Genomic DNA, 17,526 nt, shown 5'->3' on the forward strand with positions numbered 1-17,526 from the left:
GATGGAAAGAAGGAAGGAAGGAAGGAAGGAAGGAAGGAAGGAAGGAAGGAAGGAAGGAAGAAGGAAGGAGGGAAAACATGAATTGTAAAAAGGAGAACATAGGTTGCTATCGGCTGAATTGTGTCCCATCAGAATTCTTGTGTTGAAGCCCTAATCCCCAATGTGACTGTATTAGGATACAGGGTCTTTAGTAGGTAATTAAGGTTAAATGAGGTCATAAGGGAGGGGCCCTGATCCAAACGGACTAGTGTCCTTATCTGAAGTAGGAGAGAGACCAGAGCTCTCTCTCCACCATGTGTGGACACAGTGAGAAGGTGGCCGTCTGCAAGCTAGGAGGAGAGTCCTCATCAGAAACCAGATTGGCCAGCACACTGATCTTGGACTTCCCAGCCTCCAGAACTATGAGAAATCAATTTCTGTCGTTGAAGCCACCCAGTCTGTGGTCTTTTGTTATGGCAGCCTGAGCTGACTGATCCATGGGATATCACTCAACCTCTTCTGAGATGTATGTAAGGTTGGTTCTATTTTTGTAACACCTGGGCAGTCTGAACAGCTAGGACCTCAAAGTGAATTAATAATAATAGTGATAATAATGATAACAGGAATCCTTTACTGAGTGTTTGCAATGGACCCGACACTAAGGGCTTCCCTGCATTAGCTCATCTACTCCTCTCACCCACCCAATAATGATGTAGTTCTATTCCCCCGTTTACAGATGAAGAAACAGAGGCCCAGAGAGGTTAAGTGGCTCATACAAGGTCACTGCACTGTGCCCAAGCTGGAGCACAACCCAGGTCTCTCTGCATGGGAACAGCACTTACTGGCAACCCAGGAGGACCTCTGTCCCCTCACCGTGCAGGACCAAGTGACCTCTAGCCCTGGCCCATTTGGAATCTAGGACCCACTTTCCTTCCTAAGACCCTCAATCACCCCCCAAGCCCTCCCTATTTGCTTAGAATACATTGAAGAGATTGATTCCCTTAGCGTATGGCCTTTGTCCCTATGTTGCCTTGTCCCCAACCTCATCACCTTCCAATGACAGCCATCGCCACCTAACTCACCTCCTGCTTTCCTTCTATGTCCCCCTGTCACGCACCTGCCAGACAGCAGCTAGGCTCACCTCTTAAAAACACAAACCAGATCACATTACATCCCTGCTTAAAATGCTCCACTGACATCCCATGAAACTTAGAACCACATCTCAACTCCTGACCTTGACTTACAAAGCTCTGTGTGATTGGCTATGCCCACCGCTCGCTCCCTCTGCCCCAGAAGCCTTCATTAGTTCCTTGAACATGCCCAGCTCATTTCTGCCTCAGGGCCTTGCTGCCTGCTGGTCCCTCTGCCTGCAACGCTCCTCCACCTGGATCTTCCCGGGGCTGGCTCCTGCTTGTGGTCAGGTCTGAGCTCATAGAGACTCAACTTGAGCACCTTGTTTTAATTCACTACAGAGCCCTAGGCCTACTTAACCGTTATTTTATATTTGTTTATTGTCTGTCTTCTTCTACCCCTAGAAAACAGTCTCCATGAGAGCAAGGACTTTATCTTGTTCATGGTATCGCCAGAATCTAGAACAGGGCCTGCACACAGTAGACCCTCTGCTATTTGCATAATGAGTAAATGAATGACTGAATGAATAACACAGTCTTCTCAAGGATGGATGAAGATAACCCCCCCAAATGCCCATCGTTCAGCTGTGGCCCTAATTGGCACGCTCTCCTCCCACTCTCACCCAAGAACAAGTCCCCTCAGAAACTCAGAGGGCTCCTTATCTCACCATCCAAGCCAGGACCAAGTCTTCAGCCTGCTGTGAAATAAGAACATTTTCAAATGGAAATGTCCTCCCGAAAAGCCATGGGGTGGGGGTGGTGAGAGTATCTGGAAGAGCATTCCCCCACCCCCACATCCACTGAGGTTCTCCCCTGGGACTCCCACTGTTGCCTAGGAAACGGCTCTGCAAGGAGCAGCGAGCATTAACCCTTCAGCAACCAGGGGCAGCAGCCTGCCTCTGCGGCAGAGGCCTCAAACTTTTCCAGGGAAAGGAGACAAGGCTCTGACAGGCTCTTCATGGTCCCGCAAACCCGGACATTTATAGTAGTCATGGAGTTGAGGGGCAGAAGGAGGAAACAGGCTGTTGGGCCTCATTCTCCCAGGCAGAAGTCACATACTAGAACCCCACCTGCCCAGGTGCTGGGAGCAAGACATTCCTGAGTCCCTGTGCCCAGTACCTCGTTGGTATCTATCTAGTCTCGGCCTATGGAGGCTTGCGGAGGAGCGGCACCAAAGTGCCCACCCCCTCCCTGACCCTCAGGCCCCTCCCACACCTCCACTGTTCTTGGGATCCCTCACCAGTTAATCTACATTCCTCAGCCCAGTTCACCACATGCGACAGAACAGGGAAAAAGGGACCTTAGCTGAAATCCTGGCTTTCCCACCTATTCATTTGGTACATTAACTTCTTTGCACCTTGGTTCTCTCATCCAGACTTTGAACATCACTGAAAATGCCCTTGTCAAGGCTGCCAATGGCCTCTGCTGCCAAGTCCACGTTTACTTCTTTGACGTTCCCATAATTTACAGTCCTCTCAACTCTTAAAGCCCCACCCCACCCTCAGTCTTCTATTCCCTGTTAATTCTTTCCAGAATTTATTTCTTCCTGAAATCTTCTTATCTATTACTTTACTATTTACTTTATTTATTTACTTTACTATTTACTATTACTTATTATCTATTACATTACTTTTTTTTGGTTCCCTCAAGAGAGAAAGTTCTTTCTCTGCCTTGTTCACCAAAATAACTCCAGGCTTAAAATAATGACTAGCACATGGAAGTTACTTGAGAATGGGTTCTAGTAAAACTAGAGTGAAAAACAAACAAAGAAAAAGACATGGTGTCTTGGGAACAGTGCTTCTAACCTAGGAGGGCAGTAAAGGGAAGTCCCATGATGACAGCTATGCAGTAACTACTGTAGGCTAGAGCAGGAATAAGAGTCCAGAAGAGATTCTGGCAGGGAAAGAAAAAGGAGGCTTCACACAATAGAGAGTAAAGTTCAGATGCTAAATAACCTTGAGGACTGGAAGGCACGTTATTCTTTGGTCAATGAGAAAAGAAAGGCAATTAGAAACTCCAGGAAAAACAAAAAGTTATTTTAAGAACTCTTGGACTCAATATTAATATGTGGCATAATTTAGAACAATCAGTGGAGTATAAGAAAAGGAGAAAATCCACTTGGCCTTGCTGCAAAGATCATTCTCATTTGAGTGGCCAGGGATCAAGAGAGCAGACCAATAGCATAGGAAGTATAATCTTAGCAAACTGTTTGGCCCTGAGGAAAATTGTATTTATTTAATGACAACTAATAACATATCCTGAATACTTATATGCCAAACAAGGTTTGCATATAATATCTAATCCTCACAACTCTCTAAGGTACATATTATCATTATCCCTATTTTACAGATGAGGAAGGTGAGGCTTGACATAGTAAGTAAGTTTTCTGAGGTCATACAGCTAGTGGAAGAGCTGAACTCACACCCAGGCCTGTGAGACCCCGAGGTCCACTCCCCAGAGCTGGCACTAGAAGCCTGGCCATTTGACCTTCAGGCCCCAATCCTTCTTGCCAAGAAGCATAGGATACCATGTGTGCACACATGTATGCACGAATGTACACACACACACACACACACACACACACACACACACACACACACTCCTGGGAGCCAGGCTGCAAAGCCACAGAGTAACAGGGCTGGTCCAGGCTGGGAAGCCAGAGCAGGGCCTTACCTTCCTGCAGTCTTTGCAGAACACCGATGAGCTGCCCAGGAAGCCCAGCGCCTCCCCACAGAGCAGACACTGGGAGAGGCCATTCCCCACCACGTTGCGCCTCATGGTCTCCAGCCGCTCCACCAGCCGCCTGCAGCACAGGACAGAGTCAGACGGCATGTGCTTCCTGCCTCCAACCAGACCCCTGCCCAGGCGCGGCTGCCACGGGGCCCCAGTACTGTACCACTTCCTGGGGGATGGTTCCCTCACCTGGGGTACTGTTCCCTGCCCCATCCCTTCCCCTGGCTAACTCCTAATCATTCACTCACTCACCAACCATTAACTGGGCACCTACAACATGCCAGACACGGGGAATATTGTAGCAAACAAGCCAGAGATGGACACGGTCCCTGTTCTTATGGAATTTATGTTCAATAAAGGGAGAAAGTCCATAAACAAGCAAACTGACTTCAGAGGGGGGAGTGTTATGAAATAAAATAAGTGGGGCTGGGAGGGAGCAGGGCATGTTAGATGGTGATCAGTGAAGGCCTCTCTGAGGACATTTGAACTGAGAGGTAAAGGACGACAAGGACCAAACATGTGAACAGCTGGGGGAGCATCCCAGGCAGAGGGAACAGCAAGTACAAAGAGCAAGGCCCTAGGGCATTAGAATGGTAAGAAGGCCAGGGGGGCTAGACTGCCTGGGGTAACGGAGGCTGGAGGGGCGAGGAGGGGCCAGATTACACGGGGTTTGTAGGTTGGATTTTTTTTTTTTTTTTTTTTTTGCGGTTTTTTTTGCGGTACGCGGGCCTCTCACTGTTGTGGCCTCTCCCGTTGCAGAACACAGGCTCCGGATGCTCAGGCTCAGCGGCCATGGCTCACAGGCGCAGCCACTCCGCGGCATGTGGGATCTTCCCAGACTGGGGCACGTACCCGTGTCCCCTGCATCGGCAGGCGGACTCTCAACCACTGCGCCACCAGGGAAGCCCGATTGGATTGGTTTTGGAAGTTTGGATTGTTTTCTAAGATCAACGCGAGCCCCCTGAAGAGTTTTAAGTAGAGGAGTGATCTGATCTAAGCTCCCTAAAAGCTAAAAGCTCCCTCCAGCTGCTGTGGGAAGCTGGGATTACAGGGGGAGTCCGGTGAGGAAGCCGGCAGGAGGTGGCAGGGCTGGGGAAGGAGGACGGAGAGCAGGACGGGCTGTATTTCAGAGTCGGCATAGATGGATTTGGGGGAGGAGAGGTAAGAGAAAGACCCAGGATGGAGTAGAGACTTTTGGCTTAAGCACCTGGGTGGACAGAGAAGCTAGAGGGAGAAAGAGAAAGAGGTTCTCTTTGAACCCCGCTGAGCCCAGGATAGGTGCCTCTCCTTGGGTCCCACGGTCCCCCAGCCCACCGTGACCCTGTTTCATGACAACCTGTCATACGACCCTGCCACGCCCACAACACGCGGCCACTTCTGCTTCTGTTTCGTTGGCCGCTGTGTCTCCAGTGCCCAGTGGATTCCCAGTGAAAATTCTTGAATGCATGGAAGACGGGGTGTGGGTACGTTATGCCCTGTAACTCTCACAACCGCCCAGCACAGAGGATGCTGTTTCCCCCCCACTTTAAAGGTGAGAAGATTGAGGCTCCGAGACGTGAAGTCACTTGCCAGCGTTGCACAGCTCCTCAGAGGTAGAGCCAGGGCCACACTCAGGCCACCCCAAGTCTCATGGCAACTCCACCCTCTCCCCTGGGGTGATCAGGCCCTGCCTGGGGGCCGACGGAGGGTGGACTGGGCGCCGAGGCTGCCTCTGCCCACCTGCCCTCCAGCTGGCACTCCTGACTTCCCCAGGAATCGCCGTCCCTCTTCCAGGGACCTGCAGGGTTCCGGGAGCAAAGCCGAGTTCGGCCCTGGCCTGACCCACTTGTTTTTGGGGGACCCCCTCTCCGTACAGCCCTGTGACTCCCACTCATGGAAACACACAGGATGCACCTCCTCCCTCTGAGATGATTAACTGTCTCCTGGGCCATTCCTGCCCCAGCCAAACCCAGCGCTCACAGCCAGGGCCAGACGATGTGAGCGGCACAGGGAAGGCAAAGATGACAGCCCAGATGGATGGGGGCGGGGTGCAAATGCTTCCCACAGCTGCGGGGAGCCCACGGGGGACACCCCTCACTAGCTCCCAGCACGCCCTCCTGAGGGAGCCCGAGGGATGTGGTGCTGGCCCATCCGTCATCAGCACAGGCACCTCGGAGACCCGCAGAGCCTTGCAGGACCCTTGGGCTAGGCCTGAGAGAGGGAGGGGCCCCAGCCAGGTGTGGTGGGGAGAAAAGAGCAAAAGACAATTAGTCTGTCAGATACAAACCCTTTTTGTAATGAAATGGTAGTAATATGTCAGTATTACGGAGGCACAGACAACAAACTGGACAGCAGTTGGTCTTTGTAGTGGTGCTTTCACTTTCTAGAACTGTGCATTTCTACAATGTCTGACTTTTAAAAAATGATCATCTATTTAATAGAAAAAGATAAATAGAAAAAGAACAAGGAGACCAGAATCAAATTAATTCCTGCCAGTGCCCTGCATTTATGTTTTCCTCCTCGTGCCTGCCTGTGTTTTTCAGATTGTCTAGGAAGTATGAGTTGCTTTTGTAATTAAACAAAAAAAAAGCCACAACAAAACTGAAGACTATGTAGGAGACGGCTCTGGATGCCGGAGGCCGGAAGAGCTTAGATTAAGCTGGAGAGCGGCTCCTGTTGGTCTTTGATGGGAGAACCCACAGTTCAGCCTCCACGTCAATCCCTCCCCTGGCTGAACCACAGCGACCCTCCTCTGTGCAGAGCTAAACAGACCTTAACGTGTTTGATGGCACTCATTCATCCTCCCCACAGCCTGGGGCCCACATATCAGCCGCTATCCCCATCTTACAGAGGGGTATACTGAGGCTTGGACAGGCTGGGTTAGGAATCTGCACGCCAGGGGCGTTCAGGCAGAGCTGACTCACTCCCAGTGAAAAGCTGGAACTAGGAGCCAGGGCGCCAGACGCCCAGCCCACTGATCTGGCACTAAATGCCCTGCTTCCCTGTCCACGGCCTCACTCCTGCCCCATCTTGGGAGCAGCCCTTACCCGACTCTCTGCTGTTCCAGGACATCAAGCCGCTCGGCCCTCTGGATGACCTGCAGGATGGCCTCCACCTCGGCTGGGCTGAGGCACTGGCTCTTCCTCTGCTTCTCTGTCTGGTAGGTGTGCACAGACCAGCCCGTCTGCAGCCTTGAGAGAGAACAACACAGAAGTGCAACCCCAGTGCAAACTGGCATCCCCGCCACATCCACAAAGGTCCCCTGAGCACAGTCTGTGTGTCAGGGGCAAGGGGTTCAGACACCAGCCTTCAAACGCTGCCTCTGCCACCCGCCAGCTCCCGGCTCCCACAAGGATGGCAGCACCCCCTTAGCACCTCGGGGGGGTTGGGGGGAGACAGGAGCATGGAATGCGCAGAAGGCCATGGCCACAGCATGAGTGGTTTCAAGGGAACAGCACAGAAGATGACCAAGAGAAGAAGGAACACCCGGATCTGAGTTGTATAAGAAAGTGAGATGGAGTTTACTATGTGACAGGAAAGACTGGTAATTAGGTTAAAAACAAGCGCTGAGGATAAAAGGATATTCACGCAGCATTCTGAAAACTAGAGGGATCCAGGGCAGGAGGTTACCCTGGAGGAGCAGTGAGGGCCGGCCAGTGTGGCAAGGCGGGGCTGGGGACCGGCCCAGACCCCCAGGACGGAGGGGAAGAACTCCAACCCTTTCTATTTTTCTGGATGGTGAGGGTGGCAGCAGGGGACCGAGCCCCAACTCCCTGCCCTGGGGCCCAGCTTCTCCCAGACTTTCTGCGCCAGGTGGTGGGAACACAGAGACGGACAAGGTGGCAAGGTCACTGCCCTCCAGAATTACAATATTCTGGGGGAGACGGATGCCCGATCAGTTACAAAAATATTTATTTACCGAAAAATTCGGAGAGCCATTCATTCAATACCTATTTATTGAGCGTCCACTGTGATGCCAGGCTCGCTAGGTGCTGGGACGAGCCACCGGGCAGGCCATGCGGGTGGCCGTGAGGAGGATGTACAAATAAGGGGAACTGACTCAGGCAGGGGAGCAGCTCTAGAAGGGCTCCCCTAAAGAAGTGGCAGCAGGCAAGAGATTGTGACACAGGATACAGGGCAGGAAGATGAGGGTGTGGATGCCTTACTAGTGGTTCCCTGAAACGGATGGACACTGGTGGTCTCACGTCACCACCCAGTCCAGCTCTTGCATCCAAGCACTGCCGACACTGTAGAAATTGGGAGAGCTAAAAAGCATGTCTTTTCTCTGTGAGTAGAGAGAAAGCCATCCCAGGCTGGTTAAGGTGAAGGACTCAGATTCTGAAGTCCAATGGGTGGTCTCATCTTACGGCTCTGTCTCTTCCCAGGCATGAGAACTTGGACAGCTGCTCATCCTTGATTTCTTGATCTGTCTCTTTAAGGGATGCCAGGAAGATGAAATAAGGAGGGTATATAAAGTGCTCTGTACATAGCAGATGCCCAGTTGCTGAATAAGTGGCAGTGATGATTTTTATAATGATCATGGGTGAGACCATTAGGAACAGCTTAACCAAAGAGGTAGCATTTGTGCTGGGTTTTGCAGGATGAATAGGAGCTCCCCCAATGGAAGCAGGGAGTTGGCATTCAGGCAAAGGACACTGAACGTGCAAAGGCATGAAGGCATAAAGTAATGTGCTGCATTGGAGAGGTCCAGACTTCTAGACTGCCTATTTCTCTAATTTAAAAAAATGCCTTCTTACAAACTACTATGTATCAAATAAATAAGCTATAAGGATATAGTGTACAGCACAGGGAATATAGCCAATAATTTTTACAATAACTTCAAGTGGAGTATAATCTATAAAATATTGAATCGCTATGTTGTACACCTGAAACTAATATAATACGGTAAATCGAATATACTTCAATTTTTAAAAATACCTTGCCCTAGACTAATACTTTTTAAAGTGACCCTCACAGAGCTGAGGAAAGCAAAGAATGGGAACAGGGCAGGACTGGTGGGGACAGGAAGGGAGGCCAGGCCTTGGAGTGGGCAGGGGTACACATTCACCTGTCCCTGGCTGCGGGAATCTGTAACACTCTCCTTTAAGGAGCCTGGCATTACAAGGCAGCACACCCTGGGGAGGAGATAAAAGCATTTACTCTTCTAAAAGGTGCTACGGGCTTCCCTGGTGGCGCAGTGGTTAAGAATCCGCCTGCCAATGCAGGGGACACGGGCTCGAGCCCTGGTCCGGGAACATCCCACAAGCCGCGGAGCAACAAAGCACGTGCGCCACAACTACTGAGCCCGCGTACCGCAACTACTGAATCCCACACACCTAGAGCCCGTCCTCCGCAACAAGAGAAGCCACTGCAATGAAAAGCCCGCACACCACAACGAAGCATAGCCCCCGCTCGCCGCAACTAGAGAAAGCCCGCATGCAGCAACAAAGACCCAATGCAGCCAAAAATAAATAAATAAATACAAGGTGCTACAACAGTTTCTGGCTGCTGCTGAGCGCAAGACCAGGTCACGGAGAGCCAAAGGGAATGCCGGCGGGGTCACCAGGGGTCACACCGGGCCCTCCTACAAGAGCACAGCTCTCGCCAGCTCCTCACATCCAGCCACGGAGGACGCATCATCTCGCCTGGTGTCAGAGGAGAGAGGGAGAGAGGACGGTTTCACCCCTGGTCTCTCCCCCACAGGGGCCACACGGGGGCTAAAAGAGCCGAGCCATCCCAGTGAGCGAGACAAATTAACTGTGGTGCAAAGAGTCCTGCAAATCACGCAGGACTCCACTCTTCTTGGGCATTTCAGATTAATTTTTCTATCCTCTTTTGATGTTTCAGCTCTGTCCCCTGCAGGCTCACAATGTTTAATTGCAAATTTCTTGAACTTGGTTCCATTTGGGAAATGCTGGCTCCTGTACCCAGCACGACTTGACAGATGAAGAGGCACTCTTGGGCTTATTTGACCCCAGGGACCCCCAACTCCCTGGAGGGACAGGAAGAGACTGGAAGGCTGGAGAGGCATCTGGGAGCCCCTGGTCTCCAGCCACGGAGGGGGGCAGTGGGTGGAGATGGGCTGATCTAACTACAGCCGAGGGGTCATCAGGCTGAGAGATAACAGGAAAGCTGGGGGCAAACCAGAACAAGAGAGACCCTGACACGAGCATGGCAGAGACCTGGGATGCTTCAAGGCTGGTTGTGTGTTTCAGCCCAGAGGGCAGCTCTTCATAAATTAGACAAGCCTTTGGTCTGTCAACTCAACTATGAAGTGGGCACTCAACTATGAAGTGGGCGCTCAACTATGAAGTGGGCATCCAGAGATCAAAGGCTCCCCGCTGCCAGGGACTCAGGGACTGAAGGTTCAGTGATGGGGGATTTATACTCTTAACAGAGAAGGTAAAGGAAGTGGCCTGGCTCCCTGGAGCCTATTGTGATCGAAAGAACATAGGTGTGGGCTCACATGGACCCAGGGGAGTCCCAGCCCTGCCACTGACAAGGTGGGTGACTTGGGTGAGGACCTCAGCCTCACTGTCCTCATCTGAGAAATGGGAATACATTCCATACAGCAGTTAAATGAGTGAATGGCTGTTAGGCGCCCAGCTCAGCGCCAGGAGTGTGGTGTGTATTAGACGGGCACTTGTCTCCAAACTGCTCTTTCTGGGGGCCTGGGATTGAATCTTGTCAAAGAAGGGAGGGGAACTAGGAGGGGGGAGGGAAGGGAGGGCCCGGCCAAGCCCTAGAGGTACTCACTTGGCTCGCAGGGCAAGCTGCCGATCATTGGGGCAAACCCACTGATCATTCCCGCTGCCGAAGATGGTGTCGGCCATGACTTGGAACACCCAGCCAGGGTGTGGAGTCACATCTGAGGGGAGAAGAGGGAAGAAGAAAGAGCATGTCATTGGCTGGGGTACAGACGGCAGACAGGGTCCCTCAGACACCCAAAACCGGTACTTCCAACCTATCCCTGTCCATTGCCGGCTCCTGCCCCATCCCCACCCCGTCCCCGAGGATGTCTGGAATCTCACCAGCAGAATCAATCCTCCAGCTAAATGCTATTCCCTCAAAGCTCCTCTTTCAAAAGACTCGTGATTCTGGGAGGGGTAGCTAGGTGGATCACGCAGCTAAGTGACAAGATTGGACTTGACCGGCAGGATGTCAAAGGGACAGAACCGGAAAGGAGAAAAGAGGCACACCTCAGCAGTTTTCAACGTAGCGGGGCAAGCCCCAAGGGCGTTTGATCCCTGCACCCTCCAAGTACTACCCCTGCTTTACTTCATGGGGACCACGATGAAAACGGCCCCCCTGGGAATCCTGCAGGGAGGAGACCCTGCTCCAGAGCTTGCTGGGGGCTTAACTTGTGCAGCCTAGCTTAGCTGGCTTTCTCCTTGCCACCAAGGATGTGTGTTGGTGGGGAGAGTAAGGAGGGGAAGAGAGAGGGATGAGTCTGAGGGAATCCCAATCCCAGAGCAAAGACGAGGGGCAGTACTGAGTTATCCACACTCCCCTGGTCTAATCCCCTCCAGACCAGTGGTTCTCAAACACAGGACTCCTTTACACTCTTAAAAATCACTGAGGTTGGAAATTAGTCTGGCAGTTCCTTAAATGTTACACAGAGTTACCATAAGACCCAGAAAGGACTCTGAAGTATAAACACAAGAGAAGAGAAAACGTCATGTCCACGTATGAAACTGTACATGAATATTCACAGCAGCATTATTCATAACAGCCAAAAAGTGGAAACAATTCAAACGTCCACTAACTGATGAATGGATAAAACGTGGACAATGGAATATTGTTTGGTCATAAAAGGGAATGGAGTGCTGACACAGGCTACACAACATGGATGAACCTTGAAAACACGCTAAGTGAAAGAAGCCAGTTACAAAAGACCACATAGTGTACGGTTCTATTTATATAAAATGTCCAGAATGGGCCGATCCATAGAGACAGAAGGTAGATGAGTGGTTGCCAGGGGCTGGGGGTAGAGGGGAGGAAGGAATGGGAGTGACTGCTAACGGGCTCAGGGTTTCTTTTTTGGATGATGGAAATGTTCTGGAATTAGATAGTGGTGACGGTTGCATAACTTTGTGAATTCACTGAAACCACTGCACTGTACCCTTTAAATGTCTGAATTTTATGGTACGTGAACTACATCTCATTAAACTGTTATAAAAAATTCTTGAGAACTCCAAAGGATATGGGCCATATCTGTTGATATTTACCATATTAGAAATTAACACTGAGAAAAAATTTTAATTGTCAGTTCATCAAAAAATAATAAACCCATGAGATGCTCACATACTTTATTGAAAAACTGTATTTTCAAAACAAAAACAGTTAGTGAGAATAATGGTATTGTTTTGCATTTTTACAAATCTATGTAATGTTTGGCTAAACAAAAGTCAGTTTCATATCTGACATTTCATTCAATCTTTTGTGATATGGAGATTTGTTAAAGTACATGAAGGACATCCAGACTCTCACAGCTCACGCTATAGCTGGGAAAGGGTGGAGTATTTTAATAGCCTTCCCAGATAACTGTGGACATTCTTTCATACTGTACCCAAACTCAACAGATGGTAGTTTCTTAAAGATTAGTTCCAATGGGGCATTCATGACAATGAACTTTTCACCTGTATATTTGTGAGAGAACTTGACCAAGTGTATTATTATTATTAAAATAGTTTTTACTTTGTGGACCCCCCGAAAGGCATTGGGAGCCCCCAGAGATCCTGGACCGTGGTTTGAGAACTGTTGTTCTAGACCAATGTCACCTATTTCTGTGACGACCAGCAGGGGGCAGCGTGCAGGCTGCAGCTAACTGACCCACTCAGGGACCAAGCCCACTACCTTGACCACAGTGGGCTCTCTATTCCACTCAGCTGATCCAGGCACCCACTCCCCACTGTCAGCCACCTTGAGAGCGAGACCTGAGTTAACCGAGGCCCCAAAGAGTCACATGTGGAGTCCCCATGGCCAGGCCCAGTGCTGGGAGGGCTGCTGGTGCCACCGTCACCAAAGGCCTCCCCACATTTAAAGTCTTGACCTTCTCCCAAAGGAGACTCACATCCAGTCCAGGAAAAAAAAAGGTGGGCTCAAAAATGACACGCTCATCAAACAACTTTAAACCAGTCCCATTTCAGCTACGATTTGTTTTTGTTTTTTTTTAGATTATGACTCTTTGCCTAGGTCTTTTTTTTTTTTTTACATCTTTATTGGAGTATAATTGCCTTACAATGGTGTGTTAGTTTCTGCTTTATAACAAGGTGAATCAGTTATACATATACATATGTTCCCATATCTCTTCCCTCTTGCGTCTCCCTCCCTCCCACCCTCCCTATCCCACCCCTCTAGGTGGTCACAAAGCACCGAGCTGATCTCCCTGCGCTATGCGGCTGCTTCCCACTAGATACCTATTTTACGTTTGGTAGTGTATATATGTCCATGACACTCTCTCACTTTGTCACAACTTACCCTTCCCCCTCCCCATATCCTCAAGTCCATTCTCTAGTAGGTCTTTATTCCTTTCTTACCCCTAGGTTCTTCATGACGTTTTTTTTCCCTTAAATTCCATATATATGTGTTAGCATACGGTATTTGTCTTTCTCCTTCTGACTTACTTCACTCTGTATGACAGACTCTAGGTCCATCCACCTCATTACAAATAGCTCAATTTCGTTTCTTTTTATGGCTGAGTAATATTCCATTGTATATATGTGCCACATCTTCTTTATCCATTCATCCGATGATGGACACTTAGGTTGTTTCCATCTCCTGGCTATTGTAAATAGAGCTGCAATGAACATTTTGGTACATGACTCTTTGAAATATGGTTTGCTCAGGGTATATGCCCAGTAGTGGGATTGCTGGGTCATACAGTAGTTCTATTTGTAGTTTTTTAAGGAACCTCCATACTGTTCTCCACAGTGGCTGTACCAATTCACATTCCCACCAGCAGTGCAAGAGGGTTCCCTTTTCTCCACACCCTCTCCAGCATTTATTGTTTCTAGATTTTTTGATGATGGCCATTCTGACTGGTGTGAGATGATATCTCATTGTAGTTTTGATTTGCATTTCTCTAATGATTAATGATGTTGAGCATGCTTTCATGTGTTTGTTGGCAATCTGTATACCTTCTTTGGAGAAATGTCTGTTTAGGTCTTCTGCCCATTTTTGGATTAGGTTGTTTGTTTTTTTGTTATTGAGCTGCATGAGCTGCTTGTAAATTTTGGAGATGAATCCTTTGTCAGCTGCTTCATTTGCAAATATTTTCTCCCATTCTGAGGGTTGTCTTTCGGTCTTGTTTATGGTTTCCTTTGCTGTGCAAAAGCTTTTAAGTTTCTTTAGGTCCCATTTGTTTATTTTTGGTTTTCTTTCCATTTCTCTAGGAGGTGGGTCAAAAAGGATCTTGCTGTGATTTATGTCATAGAGTGTCCTGCCTATGTTTTCCTCTAAGAGTTTGATAGTTTCTGGCCTTACATTTAGGTCTTTAATCCATTTTGAGCTTATTTTTGTGTATGGTATTAGGGAGTGATCTAATCTCATACTTTTACATGTACCTGTCCAGTTTTCCCAGCACCACTTATTGAAGAGGCTGTCTTTTCTCCACTGTACATTCCTGCCTCCTTTATCAAAGATAAGGTGACCATATGTGCGTGGGTTTATCTCTGGGCTTTCTATCCTGTTCCATTGATCTATATTTCTGGTTTTGTGCCAGTACCATACTGTCTTGATTACTGTAGCTTTGTAGTATAGTCTGAAGTCAGGGAGCCTGATTCCTCCAGCTCCGTTTTTCGTTCTCAAGATTGGTTTTGCTCTTTGGGGTCTTTTGTGTTTCCATACAAATTGTGAAATTTTTTGTTCTAGTTCTATGAAAAATGCCAGTGGTAGTTTGCTAGGGATTGCATTGAATCTGTACATTGCTTTGGGTAGTAGAGTCATTTTCACAATGTTGATTCTTCCAATCCAAGAACATGGTATACCTCTCCATCTATTTGTATCATCTTTAATTTCTTTCATCAGTGTCTTATAATTTTCTGCATACAGGTTTTTTGTCTCCTTAGGTAGGTTTATTCCTAGATATTTTATTCTTTTTGTTGCAATGGTAAATGGGAGTGTTTTCTTGATTTCACTTTCAGATTTTTCATCATTAGTGTATAGGAATGCCAGAGATTTCTGTGCATTAATTTTGTATCCTGCTACTTTACCAAATTCATTGATTAGCTCTAGTAGTTTTCTGGTAGCATCTTTAGGATTCTCTATGTATAGTATCATGTCATCTGCAAACAGTGACAGCTTTACTTCTTCTTTTCTGATTTGGATTCATTTCCTTTTCTTCTCTGATTGCTGTGGCTAAAACTTCCAAAACTATGTTGAATAAGAGCGGTGAGAGTGGGCAACCTTGTCTTGTTCCTGATCTTAGTGGAAATGCTTTCAGTTTTTCACCATTGAGGATGCTGTTGGCTGTGGGTTTGTCATATATGGCCTTTATTATGTTGAGGAAAGTTCCCTCTGTGCCTACTTTCTGGAGGGCTTTTATCATAAATCGGTGTTGAATTTTGTCAAAAGCTTTCTCTGCATCTATTGCGATGACCATATGGTTTTTCTCCTTCAATTTGTTAATATGGTGTATCACATTGATTGATTTGCGTATATTGAAGAATCCTTGCATTCCTGGAATAAACCCCACTTGATCATGGTATATGATCCTTTTAATGTGCTGTTGGATTTTGTCGAGGATTTTTGCATCTATGTTCATCAGTGATACTGGCCTGTAGTTTTCTTTCTTTGTGACATCCTTGTCTGGTTTTGGTATCAGGGTGATGGTGGCCTCGTAGAATGAGTTTGGGAGTGTTCCTCCCTCTGCTATATTTTGGAAGAGTTTGAGGAGGATAGGTGTTAGCTCTTCTCTAAATGTTTGATAGAATTCGCCTGTGAAGCCATCTGGTCCTGGGCTTTTGTTTGTTGGAAGATTTTAAATCACAGTTTCAATTTCAGTGCTTGTGATTGGTCTGTTCATATTTTCTATTTCTTCCTGATTCAGTCTTGGCAGGTTGTGCATTTCTAAGAAGTTGTCCATTTCTTCCAGGTTGTCCATTTTATTGGCATAGAGTTGCTCGTAGTAATCTCTCATGATTGTTTTGTTGGTTTTTTTAATAAGTTCTGTTATCTTGTGAATAGCGCAGTCACGCTGCTGCATGGGTGTGAAAAGCGTTACTCTGTTCCAAGTAAACATTTAAAACACACTCATCTCAGTAGCCCTGTTTCCTTATTATTTTTAAAAAATATTCTGGGAGCTTCAAGAAATGGAAGTGATGGGGTGTCCCTAACAGGGACAGGCTGTGCCCAGGGTTAACTAGGTGTTCATCACCTCATAGGCATTGCCATTCCTGCCGTGGCCTGCAGGGGGCACCGTGTCTCGGGCCACTGCTCCCAGCACTAGAAGGCCCTGAGCCTTCCTGCCCACCCTGCTGCAGCCGGGTGCAGTGAGTATGCAGGTGGCCCCTCTGCTCTGCCAGGCACCCTCACAAAAGCAGGGATGCACCAGTGGTGACCCAGAGGGAGGGGCAAGCCGGGGAATCTCAGGGTGGGAATTCCATCATCTCCAGAAGCTTCTGAACCAAATGGGAGTGGACCTGAGCCGGGGGAGGAGGTGGGAAGAAAGAAGGGACCCTGTGCTCTCATGCTCGAACCTTCACCTCCTTTACAGCGGGACAGGCAGGGACGTCCAGGAGACAGCAGCAAACCCAGGCGGCGAGGCAGCAGCTCCTCACTGCCCCAAACACATCGCCCCCAGATGAACCTCTAAAGAATGAACTTCTTAAAAAAAAAAAAAAAAAAACAAAAAGAATGAACTTCTTTTGTCCCCTTTGGGTCACTTATTTTTTTTTTTTTTTTTTTTTTGATGTGGACCATTTTAAAAGTCTTCATTGAATTTGTTACAATATTGCTTCTGTTTTATGTCTTGGTTTTTGGCCGCAAGCTATGTGGGATTTTAGCTCCCCGACCAGGTTCAAACCCATACGCCCTGCATTGGAAAGTGAAGTCTTAAACACTGGACCGCCAGGGAAGTCCCTGGGTCACTTCTTAGGGGGCCAGAGTTTTGGGATCACTGACAAGAGAACCCCCAAACTAACATTTATCTGTCCTCTGACCCATCTGAGGTCTATTCCTTTTCTTTGTTTTGTTTTGTTTTTTTTTGTGGTACGTGGGCCTCTCACTGCTGTGGCCTCTCCCGTTGCGGAGCACAGGCTCCGGGCGCGCAGGCTCAGCGGCCGTGACTCATGGGCCCAGCCGCTCCGCGGCATGTGGGATCTTCCCGGACTGGGGCACGAACCCGCGTCCCCTGCATCGGCAGGCAGACTCTCAACCACTGCGCCACCAGGGAAGCCCTGCTTTGTTTAACTTGAGCCAAAATGACTCTGCAACCACCCACAGGCTCTGTTCTGTTCTTCCTCAATCTAATTATTTTTTGTTGGGCAGAAGACAAAAGAATGAGGATGAGAGACTGAGAAAAGGTCACACCTATGCAGGTCTGCTAACCCTTAACCAATACTACTTTTTCTGCACCGGGCCACCTTGTGCTGTAAGTATGAAGGGAAAGGTTTCGTGGCAGTGAGGATGACTCAACTAGGAGAGAAAAGACCTGGAGAGTCTGGCTTTTATGCAAACTTACTGGAAGACCAGGAACAATCAGTTA

The 17,526-nt window shown here is 48.4% G+C and overlaps 1 protein-coding gene across 1 annotated transcript in view; it reads right to left on the bottom strand.

The window, feature by feature from the left end:
- RPH3AL (rabphilin 3A like (without C2 domains)) overlaps nucleotides 1-17,526 on the bottom strand; it is a 177,972-nt gene that overhangs the window by 79,512 nt on the left and 80,934 nt on the right. Inside the window, 3 exon segments of the mRNA XM_029211702.1 lie at nucleotides 3,783-3,912; nucleotides 6,869-7,012; nucleotides 10,578-10,689. Of these exon segments, the coding sequence (XP_029067535.1) occupies nucleotides 3,783-3,912; nucleotides 6,869-7,012; nucleotides 10,578-10,689 (386 nt within the window).

Source organism: Monodon monoceros, unplaced genomic scaffold (assembly GCF_005190385.1).
Source record: "Monodon monoceros isolate NGI ecotype Baffin Bay Population unplaced genomic scaffold, NGI_Narwhal_1 Super_Scaffold_9, whole genome shotgun sequence".
Taxonomy (NCBI): Eukaryota; Metazoa; Chordata; class Mammalia; order Artiodactyla; family Monodontidae; genus Monodon; species Monodon monoceros.